A 21,520-nucleotide genomic window follows, 5' to 3' on the forward strand; every position below is an offset into this window, starting at 1 on the left:
CGAGAAGGCTCCAGGGAGACCTGATAGCCCCTTCCAGTACCTAAAAGAGGGCTACGGAAGAGATGGAGAGGGACTCTTTGTGAGGGAGCGTAGCGATAGGATGAGGGGAGATGGTTTTAACCTGAAAAAGGGGAGACTTAGATTAGATCTTGGGAAGAAATTCTTTCCTGTGAGGGTGGGGGGACATTGGACCGGGTTGCTGAGACAAGCTGCGGATGCCCCATCCCTGGAGGTGATGGTTGAGGAGGCTCAACCAGCCAAGGCCAGGCTGGCTGAGGGGGTCTGAGTGGGAGGTGTGTGGGACTCCATGATCTTTACGGTCCCTTCCACCCCGTGTCGCTGCATCGCACTGCGGCGCCCCCCCCCACCTTCCCACCCCGCCGTTGTGCGCCGCGACCAATCAGAAGCGCCCATCGCCTCCCCCGCACCCTCCCCCGCTCGCCCATTGGCTGCGGCCGCTACCAAGGGCGCTGCCTCCATAGCGACGCGGCGGCAGGGCGGCTGAAGATGGCCGCCGCGCCGGCCGGCGGGCGCTCATTGCCCTACCGCCCTTACCGGCCGCTGCTCGCCGCTTTTGCCGCCGTGCTGCTGTTCTCTCCCTGCTCTTCCTCCTCCTGTCACCACCGCGTGCCCAGCGGCGAGGAGGTAGGGCCTTCTCAGGGGGCGAGGGGTCCCCCGTTTCCCGCTCCCGTGGTGAGGGGAGCGCCGGTCTGTCCCCTCACGGCTGCCCCGGGGCGAGGCGTGCGGGGTGCGGCCCTGCCCCAGGGTGTCTATTGACTGACCGGGCCGGTGAGGAGAAGGGCGGGAAGGGTTTTTTTTTGGTTGAAAAAGAAGCAAAAAGCGGCTCCTCGCAGGCGAAGAGGAGCGAAGGGCCTGGGGGCGCTCCCTGGCGCGGCTGTCCGGGCGGGCCGCCTCAGCGGTTCCTCTCCCCGCCAGGTTGTCTATCGAGTGCCCCTCAAGGAGAATCACGTCTTGAAGAGAAACGTGGATCAGCAGCTAAGAATCAAGATTATATATGATAGAAGCGTCGAGGAGTGAGTATAGCGTTGTGGTGACTTTCTTTTTTTTTTTTTTTCCTTCCACGTCTGAGACTGGAAATCCTATTAACTAAAGCTTGTTTGTTTTTTTGTTTGTTTGTTTGTTTGTTTTTTCTTTGTTTAAATATAGCTTGCTATCTGAGAAAAGGCACCTTATAAAGGTATGTCGTGTTTGCTTCTCTCTTTTGTTTGTACGTGTTTTATTGTGCGGATGAAGTTAAGGCTTTGCCAGTTCAAAGCCTTTAATTAAAGGTTCTGAATACCAGCCAATTCGTATCTTCTAGTCAGGGAAACCAAGGCTTTGTGTACAGATTATGCCTCCGTTCCAAATACTTCCAATGTTCTGATGAACGTTTGACAGGTGCTTGCTATATCCCAATGTGTAGAGGTTTCAGGAACCAATATGTATATAGCTTTTAAAGGGTTTTTTTGGCACTATTAAGAATATTTTAAATATCTCTCCTGGTTTCTTTTGAGATACTGTGCAAGTAAGGAGTAAAGCAGTCAGGCTTGAGGACTGCAGAGAGACAGGAGCTCCTAGAAATTTGTGATGGACTGTTCACAGTGACCAGTAAGTTCAGGGCTGAAATAAATTCAGCCTCTTTGAAGCTGTACATTCCTACTAATACTGACTCTTGTTTTGTCATTCCAATAACAAAATACAGGAATACTGAAATAAGGTATTTCCCAAATATATTGATAACAATTGAACTTCTTAGGAAGCCTGGATTTCTACTGTTCTTCTATACTGCAGCGTCTGGCAGGTTTTATGTAACTTGGTAGTTAATGATTGTAAGGTGAGTTATATCTGCACTGTCTCTGGGTGACTATTATTTTTGTTCTGTTTAGAACAAACTTTTCCCACAAGCTATATCTTATTTGGAGAAGACATTTCAAGTGCGCAAATCCTCGGGTACTATATTACTAAGCAGGTATGTGGAAGTTTCTTGACAGTCACTTGTTATATTTGATATTTAACATCTTTTTATAGACTTTGAGAATGTAAAATTCACTTTGTGAATTGGACCAGTGAACCATCTGTCCCAGTGGTGGTAGCAGATGTTATTTAGGGAGAATACACAAATCTGCTGACCATCCATGATCAACCTCTACATTTGTTGTGCCTGAGATTTAAAGGGTATACATGCCCTTTATTTCAGCATTTAAAGGTTTTGGATGGATATTAGGTTTAGGATGGACATTAGGAAAAGTTTCTTCACAGAAGGGGTTATCAAACATTGTTACCAGGCTGCCTGGGGAAGTGTTTGAATCATGATCCCTGAAGGTATTTAAAAGATGGGTAGGCGTGGTGCTGGGGGACATGGTTTAGTGGTGGTTTTGTCAGTGTTAGGTTAATGGTTGGACTCTATGATCTTAAAGGTCCCTTCCAACCTAGACAATTCTATGAGTCTATGCTGCCTGTTTCCTTTTACATAGATCTTTATTAATGAACCTGTTCCTAATCTCTCTTTGAACTGGTGGATACTCCATTAACAGCTGGAAGCGTTACATCTTCCAGAGCAGGGTAACTAACAATTCTCACTGTGGAAGTTACATTAAATACCTGTATTACAGTATTGTTGGGTGCTATAAGACTATTCTACAATTTCTTTTTGATTCTAAGACAGTGCTGACTGTCTTTCATGTTTGATTGAAGGCAGTGTGCGACAAACCAATATTTAAGGAGGAAAGCTGACCCTCACAGGTACTGCCTAGGAGCCTGCGCACAACATACAAGATGTGGGCCAGTTATAGTTCCTGAGAAACACCTCCAGGTAAGCTAAGGCATCCACATGCTTCTTGATCTTTGAAGTATTACTGTTTGTGGAAATTACTAAAAAAGCTAATATCGCTAGCAGTGAGCTGTTTGCAGGAGATCACTAAGTTGGAGTGGCAGAATAGAACAATTTTAGTGGGAGTTTCTTTATCTGTTGAACCAAAACTAAAATAAAACTGGACTGTTTTCTCTAAGCCTGTGTTATAACGAACTGTACAGAGAGGATGAGAGTCAAAGCTTGTTAAATTGCAACTAATCATTATTCTCCTTGGTCAGTGGGTCAGATTTTCACAGAATTAATAATAGGTTTTGATTTTTTTAAGACTTTATTTGAAGAGGCTATACATTGAACCAGGAGCATGACGTAGGAAATGCTTCTAACTTGTTTTCTTGCATGAATTTTTGATTCAACTATAGTTTGTGATCAATAGAATTCTTTCTTTCTCTCAGTTTGAAGTTTCAGCTACAGTATTAAAAATGTACCAGGTCACATGTGAAATGCAGTTGCTACTTATGAGTACTATTTCTGTGAGCCAATTTTTTTTTTTTTTTTTAATTTATGGGAAATAAAGGGTGCTTATTTTGAGATACCTAGCTTGCCAGGCCCTTTTTTTTTTTTTTTTTTTTTTTACCCACGGGCTTGCCTGACCAAGAAGGGGTTCGAGATGCTGACTTTGTACTTTACGTCAGTGCTCTCACCACTGAAAGGTGTGGCCATGAAAATATCATTGCCTATGCAGCCTACTGCCAGCTGGAAGCTGAAATGGACAGGCAAGTATTTGCTCTGCTACAAACTCTTTCTTTAATTAAAACTTTCCAGTTTTTTAATTGTTCGTATGTGGAGTATGATTGTTTGCCTGCGTTGGATAGTGTAGCCAAGTAGAAGTCATTATTGAAATAAAGACGAGCACTACCTTCACATAAAACCACAAAACAATCAGATAGTGCTTAACTTGCAAAGCTGAGGTATTTAAGTCAAAGCTAATCCTCCACTTCTACTGCCTAAACCTTTTCTCAAGGTCATGCTTCTATTGAAGTGAATGGGATACTTCCATAAATTTAAAGGAGAATGTGAATGGGTCCTGCTTATGTGGCTCTTGTAGTCATTGTAACAGACACTTTGTACCTCTGTAGTGTCTCTTACCCAAAACTCAGATCTCCTGTACTATTGTCACTACCACCTGTGCAGAAAACTGAATATAGCGACTGATCCCATCCCTCCCCATTTTGACAGTAAACTAGTCACTGTATTGTTAACAGACTGTTTATAGTGACTGGGGAAGTTGTTTGGAAGGACTTATTTTTACATTAGTCACCATCTTCTTTTAAATATTCTGCCTCTTCAAGTGAATATGATTTGAATTTGCTAGCATTTTACTGAAAACAATTTAACTTTAAAACTGTCTTCCAGGCCAATAGCTGGATACGCAAACTTGTGTCCAAATATGATTTCAACGCAAGCTCAGGAATTTGTTGGCATGTTGTCTACAGTGAAACATGAGATTATCCATGCATTGGTAAGGGTTGATGTTCTAAAATGCCTTTCCCTGAAATTTCTGCCTGCTTCCTTATGTAATTCCAGCTTGTTGCAAGAGAAAGATGTTTGGTGGAGGAAAGCTCTTGCTTTGTCTCTTTCAGTTTGTGTGTTAATTGCCTTGAAGTGTGGTACTTCCAGTGTATCTGGTGTGGGAGCAATAACTCTTTCAGGGCATTTGACTTTGTACGTGAATGTCTTAGCAAAGCTTTCCATGTGCTTGGTTTTTAACTTGAAGGGTTTCTCTGCTGGACTGTTTGCATTTTACCGTGATGATGATGGAAAACCTTTGACAACAAGATATGCAGATGGACTCCCTCCTTTTAATGAAAGGTATTTTATTTTTTTGTCCCTGTCGGTACTCCTATTGAAGGATGTTTTCACGTTGCCTTTTCAGGATGTATTCTTGCCTGTTGAAAATCCAACTTGATTCCATTATTAGAATGCTTTGCCTTTATTATGTTGAAACATTGGTGTGTGGTGGTTTTTGAGTCTTTCTTTATATTGACATTAAGCACTTAAATTGTCCACTTACGTTATAAACTAAAGCAGGATTTCATTTATCAGGAGGCTTGAAGTTTAGCATTAAAATTACCCATGCTTAAATTTTGATGCTCGCTGAGCACCTTACTAAATTGAGACTTTTATTTTCTGTTGTCTGTCTGATGTCAGTGCAGTTCATTTTTAAGATATTTATAATTAAAGGTTTATAGTTACACGGAACTGAAAATGTGTGTAGTTGCAGCGTGTTTTTTCTGACTTATTTATTGAAGAAACAGTTGGGTTTGGTTTTTTTCTTCATTTAGTTGATGTTGTAGAAATGTTCTTCTAGGGTTTTGTTGGAGGTGGAAGGGTATAGAGCTTTTGGGTTTGTTCACCTTCCTTTTTGTAATAGCAATTCTGAGGATTTTTATTTCATTCCTTACACTTCTGGTAACTGTAGAAAATAACGTCTGGAGCCTACAGACATCTTTTTAGTAATCTTATTTTTTTTTTTTTTTTTTTTTTTTTCCCAAAAGCTGCCACATTCCTAGTGTCTTGTAAATCAAAAGAGCTAGTCGTTTGAAAGTTATTCTTTGGCTCTGGTTTTGTTTGCTGTCTTCATACAGAGCTTTCTCATTTTCTGCTGTCATGCAATGGGATTTATTCTTGGCTTCGGGCTGGTTGAATTTTGTCACGCAAAATTTCTGCCATAGCTAATGGATTTTAATTGTTCCATTTGAACATTGTCAAAGCAATGCAGGGTGTGCAACGGGAGCGAGTGGCACTGCAGACCCACGGGCTTGCCTGACCAAGAAGGGGTTCGAGATGCTGACTTTGTACTTTACGTCAGTGCTCTCACCACTGAAAGGTGTGGCCATGAAAATATCATTGCCTATGCAGCCTACTGCCAGCTGGAAGCTGAAATGGACAGGCAAGTATTTGCTCTGCTACAAACTCTTTCTTTAATTAAAACTTTCCAGTTTTTTAATTGTTCGTATGTGGAGTATGATTGTTTGCCTGCGTTGGATAGTGTAGCCAAGTAGAAGTCATTATTGAAATAAAGACGAGCACTACCTTCACATAAAACCACAAAACAATCAGATAGTGCTTAACTTGCAAAGCTGAGGTATTTAAGTCAAAGCTAATCCTCCACTTCTACTGCCTAAACCTTTTCTCAAGGTCATGCTTCTATTGAAGTGAATGGGATACTTCCATAAATTTAAAGGAGAATGTGAATGGGTCCTGCTTATGTGGCTCTTGTAGTCATTGTAACAGACACTTTGTACCTCTGTAGTGTCTCTTACCCAAAACTCAGATCTCCTGTACTATTGTCACTACCACCTGTGCAGAAAACTGAATATAGCGACTGATCCCATCCCTCCCCATTTTGACAGTAAACTAGTCACTGTATTGTTAACAGACTGTTTATAGTGACTGGGGAAGTTGTTTGGAAGGACTTATTTTTACATTAGTCACCATCTTCTTTTAAATATTCTGCCTCTTCAAGTGAATATGATTTGAATTTGCTAGCATTTTACTGAAAACAATTTAACTTTAAAACTGTCTTCCAGGCCAATAGCTGGATACGCAAACTTGTGTCCAAATATGATTTCAACGCAAGCTCAGGAATTTGTTGGCATGTTGTCTACAGTGAAACATGAGATTATCCATGCATTGGTAAGGGTTGATGTTCTAAAATGCCTTTCCCTGAAATTTCTGCCTGCTTCCTTATGTAATTCCAGCTTGTTGCAAGAGAAAGATGTTTGGTGGAGGAAAGCTCTTGCTTTGTCTCTTTCAGTTTGTGTGTTAATTGCCTTGAAGTGTGGTACTTCCAGTGTATCTGGTGTGGGAGCAATAACTCTTTCAGGGCATTTGACTTTGTACGTGAATGTCTTAGCAAAGCTTTCCATGTGCTTGGTTTTTAACTTGAAGGGTTTCTCTGCTGGACTGTTTGCATTTTACCGTGATGATGATGGAAAACCTTTGACAACAAGATATGCAGATGGACTCCCTCCTTTTAATGAAAGGTATTTTATTTTTTTGTCCCTGTCGGTACTCCTATTGAAGGATGTTTTCACGTTGCCTTTTCAGGATGTATTCTTGCCTGTTGAAAATCCAACTTGATTCCATTATTAGAATGCTTTGCCTTTATTATGTTGAAACATTGGTGTGTGGTGTTTTTTGAGTCTTTCTTTATATTCACATTAAGCACTTAAATTGTCCACCTACGTTATAAACTAAAGCAGGATTTCATTTATCAGGAGGCTTGAAGTTTAGCATTAAAATTACCCATGCTTAAATTTTGATGCTCGCTGAGCACCTTACTAAATTGAGACTTTTATTTTCTGTTGTCTGTCTGATGTCAGTGCAGTTCATTTTTAAGATATTTATAATTAAAGGTTTATAGTTACACGGAACTGAAAATGTGTGTAGTTGCAGCGTGTTTTTTCTGACTTATTTATTGAAGAAACAGTTGGGTTTGGTTTTTTTCTTCATTTAGTTGATGTTGTAGAAATGTTCTTCTAGGGTTTTGTTGGAGGTGGAAGGGTATAGAGCTTTTGGGTTTGTTCACCTTCCTTTTTGTAATAGCAATTCTGAGGATTTTTATTTCATTCCTTACACTTCTGGTAACTGTAGAAAATAACGTCTGGAGCCTACAGACATCTTTTTAGTAATCTTATTTGGCTTATCAAGTCAGAGTTGTGTATATAATGAATGTGTATCTTAGAAAGGAGAAATGTTGCAGAATAAATTTAAACTTCAGAAAGCATGACAAAGCGTAGAGATTATTCGTGATTCTGTTTCTTACGGAGGTGAATCTTTGCACAGTAGCGTGTATTTGTGGGAAAGATTTGTAACCAAAATATTCTTCTTACAGTCTAGGTTTGTATCAGTGGAGCAATAAAGTCGTTCACAAAGCAGTGAGGTTGTGGGACGTCCGTGGTGGCAAAATGCTGCGCCACGCAGTGTATCTTCTGATAACGCCTCGCGTAGTTGTAAGTGTGGATTAACTTGAACTTTTACATGCTGTATGGCAAGGCTGTCATCACATTCTCAAGTCATCAATATTCTTTAAGAAGTAGCAAGCTATCATTGAGTACCTGTTTCATGAAATTATGGCCCAAAGACTATGCAATTAAGATGGTGTAATTAGTTGAGAAGCGTGTATCCAAAATAAAGACAGTATGAAATAAATAGATTGACATAGTAAGAGATAATGAAGGGACTGGAAAGTAAATGATAAAAAGGTGAAGCAAAACTGATAGTGAATAATTTCCTTAATCCTATTCTTTGGATGTTTTCCTGCAAACTTAGCCACCGAGTACTCATGTTGCCTTAACAGATAGTGTTGTCACTGCTTTTCTAATTCATTAGTTCATCCTATTTTCTACTTTCCTCTTTAAAAGCATTGTTTTAGTATTTTTCTAAATTTATCAATTACAAAATGACACAGTTAACATTTTGTCATGTTTAAAAAGAAATTCCTCAAGTATTCTTGGAAATCTTTCTTGCTTCCCATGCCTGTGACTCTCCTCCCTGCCCCCAGCAGAACATATGCATAAGTGTAATAAACAGGTATTGGAAATAAGTTACAGTATTAATCATGTTTAGCCACAAATAATCTTTTTGTGTGTTTTAAATCTGACACATTATATAGAGTAAACTTGGTTTAATTACACTGTTTTGAAAACTAGCCGCGCTGATCAAACTCTTCAGAGCATTAAAGGTGCTCCTGGGTAGTGCTGCACTGGCAAAGGCTGGGTGTCTGACTGTGAGGCACAGTGTTGTTGTGATGCCTCCTAAGATTTTCAAATATTTTGCAGAAAACACTTTCCCATGCAAAACTAGTTGACACTGACAGCTTCCTAATAGAAAAGTGGTTTTCTCTGAAATATTTGACAGGAGCAGGATTGTAGGGTTCCTACATTGTTTGGGTTTATTGTTTTTTTTTTATATGGTTGTTTGTGTGTGCATGCTGTTCTCAGCTAATTCTGTTGCTGTTTTATTCTTGTAAACTTCCATGTTTTATTTCCAAGAGATAAGTAGACAGATTGTTAGGGTTTGTGTCGGGGTACTTGCAGGCTTAGTCAGCCTCTGAGTAGGAGAGGTGTTTTGCATTCGGAGGAAAACAAGATGGTAGAAAAAGTAATGCTGAAATAATTCTTTTAAAAGGTAATTCTAGAAGATTAGGACTGCATATGGGCATTCATCTCAATATTTTGAGAGTTGTGTTGAAATGTTTTCTTTCTAGGAAGAAGCTCGAAAACATTTTAATTGTCCAATTCTAGAGGGAATGGAGCTTGAAAATCAAGGTGGCATGGGTACTGAGCTCAATCACTGGGAGAAGAGATTGTTGGAGGTTAGTCCTGATACTAGGAATGGAGGGGGATGTGGGAATGTCTGCTCCCCTGCCTTTATTTTCAGGTTTATAGTGGTACCTACTGGAGCCTTGAATAATAATATAATAAATCACAAACAGCACTAAACTACGAATACTTAAATGTCCAATTTCTAGATAGCAATAAGGCAAAAAGATAAATCTAAGTCTCAGAGTATCAGTTTGAGATAAGCTGATTACTGAAAAACTAAATGTCTCTTACTTAATGGAAGTGTATCAAACTTTACTGAAATAAATCACAAACAGCACTAAACTACAAATACTTAAATGTCCAATTTCTAGGTAGATTTATCTTTTTGCCTTATTGCTAAGTCTCAGACTATCAGTTTGAGGTAAGTTGATTACTGAAAAACTAAATGTCTCTTACTTTTGTCTGCCATTTAACCTTTTGAGAAGGTATCTTCTCTTTTTAGGGGGCAGGGGGCATTCCTTTGAGTCAATTCAACTTTGTCACCCTCTGCCTCTTACACATCAAGTATTTGATAGTTCTGACTAGTCAAGATAATGACTTAATCTTTATTCATGTGCCCTAGGGATAGCTTTTGCCATCTCCACTCCAGAACCTCATCTGACCAAGGAAACACTTATTTCCCTCTGACATTTAATTTTGTATCTGGAAAGTAACCCATGTAGTCTGTTTTTGGTCTTGATCCCACTCTCATTAAGTATCTTAGCAATAGCAAATTTGGTGCTAGTAAGTCTGCTGCTGCTAACTCCTCCTAACCATGCTAGTAGAGAGGGAAGGCTTGAAAACTACATATTTTGAGGAAATGATAGAAATGAGATGAAGTTCAGTAACAGAAATGCCAGAGTTGTGTAATTTAGACTGAGTGACTTTTGCTGTAAGCCTGAAGTTTCTCAGATGGAAATGACTGAGCAGGAAAAAGACACAGGTGTTAAAATTACCAGTTTTAAGATGATTAGGAAACTCCAAGGTGACTGGAGTTGCTCTTTGAGGATGGTGTGAACTTATTTTAAAGACATGGAAATTTCCACTGCCACATTAATAAAGTTTCCTTTGAAGTGCTGTGTTCCTTTACTCATGTCTTGTGCACCTCGCTCCTGAAAAGAACTACTAGAAATTCTAGGAAAATTAAAAATCAGTCTTGCACAAGACAATTAAATGAGCTTGGATTTCAGCTTACCAAAAGGAGACAGAAGAGAGGGTGTGATTGCTACTGATAAATACTCGAGAAGAGGGAAGAGTTTTATTTTATGTAAAGAAAAATGAGTACATGTTGGTCGTGAATAAGGTTTTCCTGGAATTTGGAATGAGCTTTCTGACTTCTGGAATTCTGAATCTTTATAGGGTGGAGTGAGGAAGTGGGTTGGACCTTCTATGAGGGAGGCTGGGATTTGATTGTTTGAATCTTTGTAGGGTGGAGTGGGGAAGTGGGTTGGACCTTTGATCCCTTCTATGAGGGAGGCTGGGATTTGATTGTCAGTAGTAAGAAGGGACTGGAAATAAAATGCCTTTTCGTATGAAGCATTTTCTTACAATGATGATTTACGAGTGACTTGTAACTGGTAACTTTCAGAATGAAGCAATGACTGGATCCCATACACAGAATCGAGTCTTTTCCAGGATCACCTTAGCATTAATGGAAGACACAGGGTAAGAATTCATAAGAATGGGTTTTTTTTGGGTCATTTGTGTTTGCTTTTCATTGTACTTCTTTATATTTGGAATTGATGCACTTGTGCTTTTCCATCTGCAACAATAGATAATCGGCATACTTAGCATTACATTAGACAAGGAGTTATACCAAGTATGTTAATTTTTCTTCTTGTATTTCAAAACCCATACATTCTTAATCTAGCCTTAAAAAACTCCCCTGTGCATTGCAATGCATAGTACTATTTGTAGTGTCTGTTTACTGTTTTTTCTTACTATAAGTGTTCTCTTAGTTGCATGCAGTACATATTGATTATTTTTTCATCTGCAACGATAGATAATCGGCATAATTAACATCACATTAGACAAGGAGTTATACCAAGTATGTTAATTTCTCTTCATGTATTTCAAAACCCATACATTCTTAATCTAGCCTTAAAAAACTCCCCTGTGCATTGCAATGCATAGTACTATTTGTAGTGTCTGTTTACTGTTTTTTCTTACTATAAGTGTTCTCTTAGTTGCATGCAGTACATATTGATTATTTTTTCAGCTCTTCTTACAGATAGAAAGCATATGTGGAGGAATGGCAAAATGATCTAAGACTCTATCTTTCTGTATGCATTGTTCCTTTGCGGATCATGATGTGTTGCTATTGAACAAACAAGCAATAAAATTTTCTTTTAGTTCATTGTGACTTGAAAAATAGTGAAATTGTAATATATTCTGTTGTGGGCAGAAAGGGATGCAGTTTCTCTTTTTCATTTGAGGGCCTTAAGGCATAGTATGAAATTCTTTGAACTGCTGTCTTGTTAGTCGGAACACGAATTTTTAAATTAACTGTATTCTCATTTCAAAATGTCTTTGCAGCTGGTATAAAGCAAATTACAGCATGGCAGAGAAGTTAGACTGGGGACGTAATAAAGGCTGTGACTTTGTAATGAAGAGCTGTAAATTCTGGATTGACCAAAAGAGACAAAAGTAAGAATGGAATCTTTTTAAAAAATTAAGAGGAAACCCTGATGCTTGTTTACATTTGTCCTTTAAAAGCAACTTGGTAGGAAGAAATAGAGGTAGATACAGATTAAGGAGGAATGCTCTCCTAAGTACCTTCAGAATGCACGGGAGAAGGAACAGAAGAATCCCACCCAATAAATACAAAGCCAAACATCTTAGGGTGTAGAATGCATTTACACTGTAAGAGAGCTGTGCCTGGGGGGCAGGAAGAGACTTAATATAGAAGTGTTTGCTTTCTTATCTCGTCCCTTTTAATTGGAAATGCAACCGGTATCATTTTGCTCTAGTGGATTGTGCTTAAAGCAACAGGAGGAGATGATAGCCATCTTCAAAACAAAGAAACAAAGCCTTCCTTATTTGTTTGTTACAATACTCTTAAATATCTAGGACACAGCTGCGTAGTTGGCCGTTTTGCTTGTATGTTTTTTCTTTAAAGTTTACAAAGCAATGTCATTAAAACTAAATAAGTGAGTGCATTGTAACTTTTTTTGCTGGTTTGATGTTCTTTAAATTAGAAAGGTTGTAGCCAGACAGATAAGAATAATTAGCCTCCAGAGAAGAAGTTGGTGTTGCTCTGTGTGATTGACCGAGTGTGGGGGAGAGAAGAAACAGACAGGCTTGACAGACTGCTTAGGTAAATTATGAAACACAGTTAAAAGTGATTTAATGTGATTTTTATTCTTTTTTTTTTTTTAGGAGGCAATTAATCAGTCCATACTGCGACACTTTGAGGAGTAATCCTTTGCAGTTAACCTGCAGACAGGACCAAAGAGCAGTAGCAGTGTGCAACTTGCAGAAGTTTCCAAAACAGTTACCTCAGGAATATCAGGTATAATGGATCTTCCTTTACCAAATAACTGGTTTCATTCTTGTGCTTTGCAGCCAGGTGATTATATGAGGTTGCATTTTATTTTATTTTTTTCTTCTGAACTTAGTGGACGAGAGCAGATAATGTGAAAAGTGTCTGCTTAGTTTATTGTAAGGAGTCTGTAGGTTGAAAAAAAAGCCTTGTGATTTTAGTAAAAACAATAATGATGTCGCTTGGCCATCTAACCAAATATCAGATGGAAATGTTGCTGTATAGCAGAAGTCCCTCAGAATGTTTTGTTTGAAGGACAAAGTATTGTTTGAGGTATTTCTTTACCCAGTCTCCCTTGTGTCACTGCACACCAAGAAACTGGTTTTTCATCCCAGAGAATGCTGATTGCCAAGCAGGGGCACAGAGGAGGGAGTGGGGAGTGGTACATGAAAATGTGAATCTCTGCATTACTTAAGTATTCTTAAATACTTCTGGCTCATGAGTTGCTGTTAATAGCAGCATTACTCAGGAGTAATAGCTGATGTTCTTAGAGCTGTAGTGATTGGTTCTGTTTAAAAACCGGTTGTGCACTTGGCTTTGTGCAAGCTGCTTTACTACCTTTTTTTTTCTTTTGGTTTTTTTTCAGTATTTCGACAATCTTAGTGGAGTACCAGCAGAAGAATTGCCTTATTATGGTGGCTCAGTAGAAATTGCTGACTATTGTCCCTTTAGTCAAGAATTTAGTTGGCATTTAAGTGGTGAATTTCAACGCAGCTCAGACTGTAGAATAATTGAAAACCAACCAGGTCAGTTCTCAAGACTTCAGTATAGTCTTTAATACACTACATTTGTTAATCTGGAATGGACTTGTTATATATCCAAATTAACTGGATGTGAAGTAAGTTTTACGGTACTAGCTGTGTAAAAGCTGTGCTGGGGTGAGAAGCAAAGCACAACTCCCTTGTACACCTAGGAAGCAAACGTTCACATCTAATATAAGAATTTCATGAGAGCTGAACAGAAATTAACTCCAAATAATGCAACTGTAAGACAAAGAGTGAGAGTGGGGTTTGGTTGGTGGTTTTTTTGAGTCTCTGAAAAATAATTCCATTTTCCAGCTTTGTAGATGTCTGTTGAAGGCAGGGAGCTTTGCGAATTACTAGAAAAAGGGCTTGTCTCCTAGGGTGGTGGATGAACTTTCAATATTGTGGAGCTCCAGAATGCTGTAGGACATCACCTGTCTGTGCAGTTGTCTCAGAAAGAGATGAATAAACACCCTCTACCCTCAAGCCAGCAATCACAGCCTGGGGGCAAACATATCCACATAGTTCTAATGAAAACTGCTGCTTTTTTTTTTTTTTAAATTGGGTTTCTTCCCCCTTTATATTCAAGACAGTCATCATCAATTTGGGAATTATACTAACAGTCTGAAAGATTCTAAAAATAAACCTCGAATTGTGTGTGGAGACATCAATTAATTTAAGTAGATGTGGACTTTCTGTTCCCCTAGGAAGTTGCAATTCAGTATATTTTTTTCTACCTTAGATCCTACCAAAAACTATGGTGCGGAGAAATACGGACCAAACTCTGTATGTCTTATTCAGAAATCTGCTTTTGTCATGGAACAGTGCAGGAGGAAACTCAGTTACCCTGACTGGGGTAGCGGATGTTACCAAGTAAGTATGTGTTGGGTTTTTATCTTTATTTTTTTAAAATAACACCGAAGGAGAAGTCAGGCATAAAATGTAGGCTGCTTGTTAGAGCTGTTAGAACTTTGCACTGGACACTGCACATGATACCCTCTGCCTTAAATCGCTAGATTTTATGACATGATTTGAAAATAAATGTCTTTTGACCACAAGCCTGTAGTTCAGATCATGCATCAAATTAAGCGTGTGGTTGCTGGGATAGCTCATGTGTTACTTCTGGGCTTGTTCAGGAATTAATCTGTATTATCCCTGTGACAGCTTCTGTTGTTGAATGTTAATTAGTCACTCTGATTTTTTTCAAAGGTGGAAAGCACTGTGCATGTCACTTATTTTTTCATTATCCTTCTTCTCCTTGGGACTATCTCACTAAAGTTTTCACTTTCAACAACACCAGACCTCTAAAAAAAAGTAGTCATTAGCAGAAGCAAAATTTTACTCGTTCTCAGTTGATGATCTGCATAATTGCATGCAAACAGTACAGTCAATGCCTTAAAGCTCTCTTGAACCTTATAGTTGCGCTCTCTCTCTCTATATATATAGTTGCATTAAAACACTTGCAGTTAATCTATGCTGTAAGACCAGCTGCTTACTGAATGTAGTAGTTACTTCTTGAAAGAACCTTCAAACCCCAAAACTTGTTTCTGATAAATCATAATACAGACTTGTCTTTCATTCTTTTCTTTTCAGGTTTCTTGTTCTCCACAAGGGCTGCACGTTTGGGTGAAGGACACAGAGTACTTGTGCAGCCGCTCGGGGCAGGTGTTAACGGTGAGCATTCAGATGAACGGCTGGGTACACGTTGGGAATCTGATTTGCCCAGCCTGTTCCGACTTCTGTGACTCCTGTCCCCCAGAGAGGGATCCTCCAGCTTCTAATTTAACAAGAGCTGCACCAATCGGTAGGTTGCCTTATTTGTTGCAATGAAACTTTATATTAAACATCTGAAAACTGAAGGTTTTCGTCAGCTCTGACTGTCGGGGAACAGGAAAGGAGTTAACTAAGTGTGGGATTCAAAGGAAGATGGCAAAGGTGCCCAGCTTTTTGCTGTGCAGTCGTGCGGGATGGTTGTTGACACAGCAGAAATGTGTCTGAAATGTAACTATTTTATGTCAATCTAGCTTTAGCCTAGCAACTTACCGGAACATCTGATCTGTGTTTTAAAGGCTGTATCATTAATAAAACCTTGAAAACTATCCCCTTGGTGGGAAGTGAGTTCTAGCCTGTGTAACTTCCCACTGACAATGTTAATGCTGTAATTCAGAACGTGACAGGTAGGTGTCAGTTTGCTTTTTGAGGGAGGAAAACTCAATTGGCTGGCTACCAGTTAATGCTCTGTCAAGAACAGGTCGCGTTTTAAAAAGTCACTTCATGAAAGAGAACAGTCTTCATAGTATTTTGCACTAGTGGTTTATTTTTTAGCCCTTAAGCAGTTCTTTAATTGCGGGATGTGCTATCTCCACTATAGTTCTCAAGGAAAAAATAGACCTGTTTAGTTTACCTACATACTCAATTATTTTTTTTTGAATGGTGCAGTTGGGTTTGTGTGTACCATTTCAAACAGTTTTGTTTTGTCTCAGAGATAGCCACATTTCAGTGGTTGGTGGAATGTGTCCTATGGGTAAGACTTTTAGAATAAGAAATCTGTAACCCAGGAGATTCACGTCCTCTAGTATCTGTTTGAATTCAGGCTTGGGGTTTCTCACACATGTCTCTGTGTATGTGTGTGTATATATATATATAGCGGGTTAGATTTTTAGAATGAGAAATCTGTAACCCAGGAGATTCACATCTTCTAGCATCAGTTTGAATTCAGGCTTGGGGTTTCTTACATACGTCTCTGTATATGTTGTATATGTAAAAAAAAGGTTTTTTTATCTGTGCAAGTTTACACTTGTATCCGTGTATTTCTTAAGCCTCATGACTGTGTGATTACCTACCATATGGACAAACTCAAGTTTTTTATCTATGCAAGTTTACACTTGTATCTGTGTATTTCTGAAGCTTCATGGCTGTGTGATTACCTACCATATGGACAAACTCCCTGATTTATGTATTGGGTTTCCCTCCACCCAGCTCTCTTTTTTTTTTTTTTTTTTTATTTTTTCCCTTCAGCTTAGTGTTTTGTGGCTTGGGTTTTTGTATGATTTGCAGCCACGCAGATGAAAAATAATCTTAAAACAATCTTCTGAGAGTCTATGGTTCTGAAATGCTGCTTCTCCCCGGTCGTGCCATAGGGAACTTCCTGCTCGTTTCTTACAGTACCAATAATTTTTTCTCATTCTACTTGTTATCGGTGAAAGAATGCAGAAATTTATTTAATTGTAAAGAGAATAACTGTGTTGTTTTGTTGATTTTAACTCCTAGTCTTGAAAGCTAGAATAAATCAATGTAGATTATGCAAGTATGCTTTGCCCTTTGGTCTTTTTTAGTGTTCTCTTTGTTATTTTATCTTCTCTTTAAATGCAAAATTTATAAGCTTCATGGTGTTTTGTTTTCTCTTTCAGACTTATGCTCCTGCTCATCTTGCCTGGCTGTAACCCTTTGGCTATTGCTGGCTAACTTAATTCCCCTGCTAACAGGGTTATTTCTCTGCGCGTAGAGTTGAGCGTGGGGTGAGAGTATGTTCCGAGGCGATACACCATCGTGTTGCACTCCTCCTTGCGGAGCACTGAGTTTTTTGCCTCTGCAGGCAGCTGTCTTCTGCTGAACCTCATCTCTCCTGGCAAGTATCCGTGCCGACAGTAGTCAGGGAGGTACTGACAAAAGCAGCCAGGGCTTGAGAGGAGGAAAATTTACCTTGTCATCTCAATAAGTGCCAGTATTTTCCTGAATTGCAACCTTTGGTTTGATTTTAGTTTTTTGGACATGGTAACGAGATCTGCTATGGCCAACCGCATTAGACTACCTGGCAACTCGGTCGAGATTGGAAATGAGAACTCTTCTGTAACAGAACTGAGGGTTGGTTTTTTTGTTATGTCCTCTGTGTGACTGGTAGCAAAGCGTCCTCAAACTGGAAATATACCTCAGTGGTTTAGTCTAAAGCCATGTAAAAAACAGTCATCATCACTACTAATTACCAGGCCTAAGCAGGCATGGGAATTGTTGGTTTTGTTTTGTCAATTCTTACAATTTACGGGGGGAAGAAATAATTCAATGGGATAGACCAGTGGTTGGCAGCTGTCTCCACAACTGGATTCTGCAGCTTTGAGGCTTCTCAGAATTCATACGAGTCTGTGGGAAAGCAACTAATTCTTGGGGTTCACCTAAACCTTCCTACGTGCACAAAGTGGAATTTCAGACTGGTAACCAAGACAACTGCCTAGAAATCCCATTCTCATTTAGCATGTGCCAGTTTTACTGTGAAATTCAATACATCAAATGTTTGAAAATTCTGAGAGTAATTTGCTAGGCAAATGCATTTCAGTACTGACATCCAGTCTATAAAATTGGGATAACTTTTCTGGTTACTTTTAATTTTGTTGGTTTGTTCCTTAAATAATGGCATGATTATTTTTTTAAATAGTATGAACATAAATACAGCTGTTCTCACTTTGAAGGGCAAACCCGTAGCGATGGCAGCTATAATCTTACAGGACCATATTGACTTCTCTAGACCAAAACCTATATTGAGTGTGTAAAGAAGCCTAATCTGTCTTTTTTTACTTTTTTTTTTTTTTCCCCCCTCCATTTTTTCTTGGACATATAGTTGATAATCCAAATATTTGGGTATTTGTAATAAGTTAGAGAATCAGATGTTTTGAACCACATGAGGGCACACCTTGGTGCAAAATTAATCACTTGAATGACAAAATATGTAAGAGGAAAGAAATGAGCAAAATCTGTCTTGCTAAGGACAGCTGCTCTATAGGACACTTTCAAGGATTTTTTGTTTGCTTGTTTCTGATTCTATATAATATGTTACCAATAATCCTATTCAGAGTGAAAGGAACTCTTACGTGGTGCAATCCATCGTCTGTCCTTTTAGGATAGTTTTCATTCTTGGAAATGTGTTAAACTTGAGGGAGCAGGCGTGCCCAGTGCACTGAAAACCACAAATGTAGGGAGAAAGGTGATGTTACTCTGCTTCTTAAATATGCTGTGATGTCAGAATTATCAGTGACTAGATCCCTTTCTGAAATGAAAGGTAAGGGGATGGAAGGGCTAGGGAATAAAATTTGCTTTAGCTACAATTAAACTTGTTTAATAATAGGACTTACATTGTAATTGTAAGAAGAATCTTTGTGCCTACTGAACTTGGTTGTTTTTTATTTATTTAAAGAAACTCTTACAACACTGCTGAGGCGAGGAAGCTGCACCCTAGAGCTGTCTGAAGGCATCACAGCTGAGAGAGTACCTTGCACTGGGCTAGTTCCCCTTCTTAACTGCAGGTTAATTTTGCTTTGAATTATCCAAGGCCTAGGCTAGCCTTAAATAGGTGTTTCTGAGAAGCAATATAAATTAGGAATCAAATGCTTTAAATGTGTAGAAGTTCCAATTAAGAAACACTCAGATTAATAAGTAAACACTGATTATCTTAATATATGCACAATCAACAGCGGGTGTAAATTGATTCCTTGAAAATGTAAAGGTTTGAGAAGGCATCTTAGGTCCCAGAGGTTGATATTGTATTTTTTTTTTTGTCTGTTGTGCAATAATACAGTTTAAATGGTATCATTCAACAACAATGCTTTTGATACTTGAAAAGAAATTATTGGTTATTTTTTCTTACTGTGAAATATTTGCACTGTCTGAACTTTCTGGTTAACTTTATAACTGTTAAACTTTTTTACTGGTGTTAATTTATTGTGCTTGGTATTTGATATGCTGGTCTCTTGTCTGTGTAAATGTGAAATTTGTCATATTTAATTGAATATTTTTATTCTCCACACAGTTGTTTGTCTTGAGGGCTTTTTCTTCTTTCATTCTCCCTACCTGAGAATTAACTGAAAGATGGCTTAAAAAGTCGATGCTTACCTACTTCTGAACTGTGTGCATTAATTAAAGAAAGAGGCTGTAGTGCTTTGTACCTGCAGGGAAAATTCAATCTGCCCCTCGGAGCTCTTGTGCTCAGATTCACCACTACCTGCATCAGTGAACCCAGTGAAGTAAAACTATTACTGCCTTAATAATCTGAGATTTCAGTTGTAATTTCTTTGACGTGTGGCCCTGCGGCTGGCTGTGAGCGGCAGAACTGGCCGTGGCTTTGGGGAGTCGGGGTGTTGGGGGGAGGAAGGTGCTTTAGCCAGAAAAATCCAACATGTTCTGTCCTGTGGGTGTGGGAGCAGCTGTAGCCCTGTTGGAACTGCCCAGAAATGTCTCGAGTTCAGCTCGAAGTGAGAATGAATTTGGTGGCTGTCAAAAAGAGCATTTGAGTAAAACTTGACTACCTCAGTTCTGTTTGAGTCTTCTAGCCCGCTCTGAACTTCCAGATCTTAAGATGAATTAAGTAAAAACATGTCTCAGGTTCTTAAGAGCAAAATAAATACAGTAGGAAGCATAAGCCATTTTGGAGTGTAGAACACAGCTGAAACTTTAGCTTAAACCGATTAAGTTAGGTAGCCTTAAGTGTAGTTTCCCCCTGTAAAAGTCAGCATTGGTTTTAAATAAAATTTGCAGACACCTGCTTTAGGTGTCGTGACCATATTGCGGCAAGGCCATCCTGCTGCATCTTCTAGGTGTGGAAAACTTTGAAATCTGGCCCAAATGAGCCTTTGTGTTTTCACCAGAGTGGGCAGGGCAGCAGGAGCCCTGGAAGTAGTGCTAAGAGATAAAGAAGTTGGCTTGTCTGTAGCAGAAACATTTTCAGTATATCATGTTCACAGTTTTAATCTTTTAAAAACATTCCATGTTTGGTTATGGGAGTAAATGAGCCTCACAGTCTCTTTTTACCCTGGTAGTTCAAATCTCTAGGGTTTCTGTTAGAAGCCGAAGCAGGTCATACTCCAGGAACACATTCTTCTAGCGTGTCAAGCAATTCAAGGAGGAAGGAAAGCTTTTGGCTGGAGTATGCAGCAAGTAAAATTAGACTGCAGAGGAGGCAGTTCCTTCCTCTTGAAGTGAGTTGAGGTCTTGGGTGTGGGTTAATTACCCAAAGAGAATTTTTGACCCCCGTTAGTTGACTGTGGGTGCGATGCAGCTCGTACTTTCTGCCGAGCACTAGTAAATTGGGAAGACTGATGTAATTTAAGAGCAGACCTATCCACAGCCCTCTGCAAGGGCTAATTGTTCTTAATTCTTCCTGTCCTGCGAATTTTTCTGCTTGAATATTTTTTTGTCCTTTTGTCCCCACGTTTCCTACACGTCACGGTCTTCCCCCCGCGAGCTTGAACAAGCAGCTTGCGCTTGGCTGAATGTATCGCTCTTGGGGATTTGCCTCTATTTGTATATTAAAAAAAAAATGGGATCTTACACTACCAGCCTTCCAAAGTGCAAGTGTTGCCTTTTTAATGTGGAGCTTGACCTTGGAGATAAAACAACTGTGGTGAGAGAACTGGCTGACCTTGAACATGTGTTTCCTATTTTGGTACAGAATGTAAATAGAGAACAAACTATTTTACATAGATTTTGACTGGATTGAGATATAAGGGCTAATTTTTGTTATTTATGGAGTAAAAATGTCCTTATTTTACTGTGTAAAAAAAAGTACGTCATACAAAAGAAGAAAAAATTGTTCATCAATAAAATGTCTGTAGAAAATTGAGTCGTTTTGTCCTTTTCTTTGAGAGCTGACAATTATTAACTGCAAGAATAAGCGCGATAAGGGGCCACCGTTACAACAGTCATTCATTTTGTGAGAATTTGGACAAACGAAATTCCATCAAGTCTGCATATTGAACACTTTATTAAACTGTAATCTGATACACGTTGAACGTGAAACGTTTTATATTATTTTTAGCTCATACATGACTGATCAGAAGTTCAGTCTGCCGGTGAAGTAAGGAGGTTCTTGAATTCTCTATCCCATCCTCGTGTATGTAATATTTAAAAACTATGCAATATTTACTTTTTTTTTTCCCCCACTTGAAATGGAAGATCCTCTTTCCCTTTGTGTAAAGGATTTGGCCACACGACTCCTGTTTCGGCGGAAGGGATGTTGCTGTTGCCCTGCAGAGCTCCAAGCCACTGCCTGGGACTGGACTGGGAGCTGGAG

The 21,520-nt window shown here is 39.1% G+C and overlaps 1 protein-coding gene across 1 annotated transcript; it reads left to right on the plus strand.

The window, feature by feature from the left end:
* The first annotated feature begins 507 nt into the window (after positions 1 to 507).
* LMLN (leishmanolysin-like (metallopeptidase M8 family)) lies at positions 508 to 21,070 on the plus strand. The gene is made up of 17 exons (XM_014939806.1): positions 508 to 645; positions 937 to 1,034; positions 1,168 to 1,198; positions 1,887 to 1,969; positions 2,695 to 2,812; positions 5,584 to 5,762; positions 6,403 to 6,508; positions 6,764 to 6,858; positions 7,710 to 7,827; positions 9,084 to 9,191; positions 10,769 to 10,845; positions 11,716 to 11,826; positions 12,559 to 12,691; positions 13,308 to 13,467; positions 14,207 to 14,337; positions 15,058 to 15,268; positions 16,875 to 21,070. The coding sequence occupies exons 1-17, from the start codon at positions 508 to 510 to the stop codon at positions 16,967 to 16,969; spliced, it is 1,992 nt and encodes a 663-aa protein (XP_014795292.1). The 3' UTR covers positions 16,970 to 21,070.
* The last annotated feature ends 450 nt before the right edge of the window (positions 21,071 to 21,520 follow it).

The sequence above is a fragment of the Calidris pugnax genome, unplaced genomic scaffold, assembly GCF_001431845.1.
Source record: "Calidris pugnax isolate Ruff unplaced genomic scaffold, ASM143184v1 scaffold21, whole genome shotgun sequence".
Taxonomy (NCBI): Eukaryota; Metazoa; Chordata; class Aves; order Charadriiformes; family Scolopacidae; genus Calidris; species Calidris pugnax.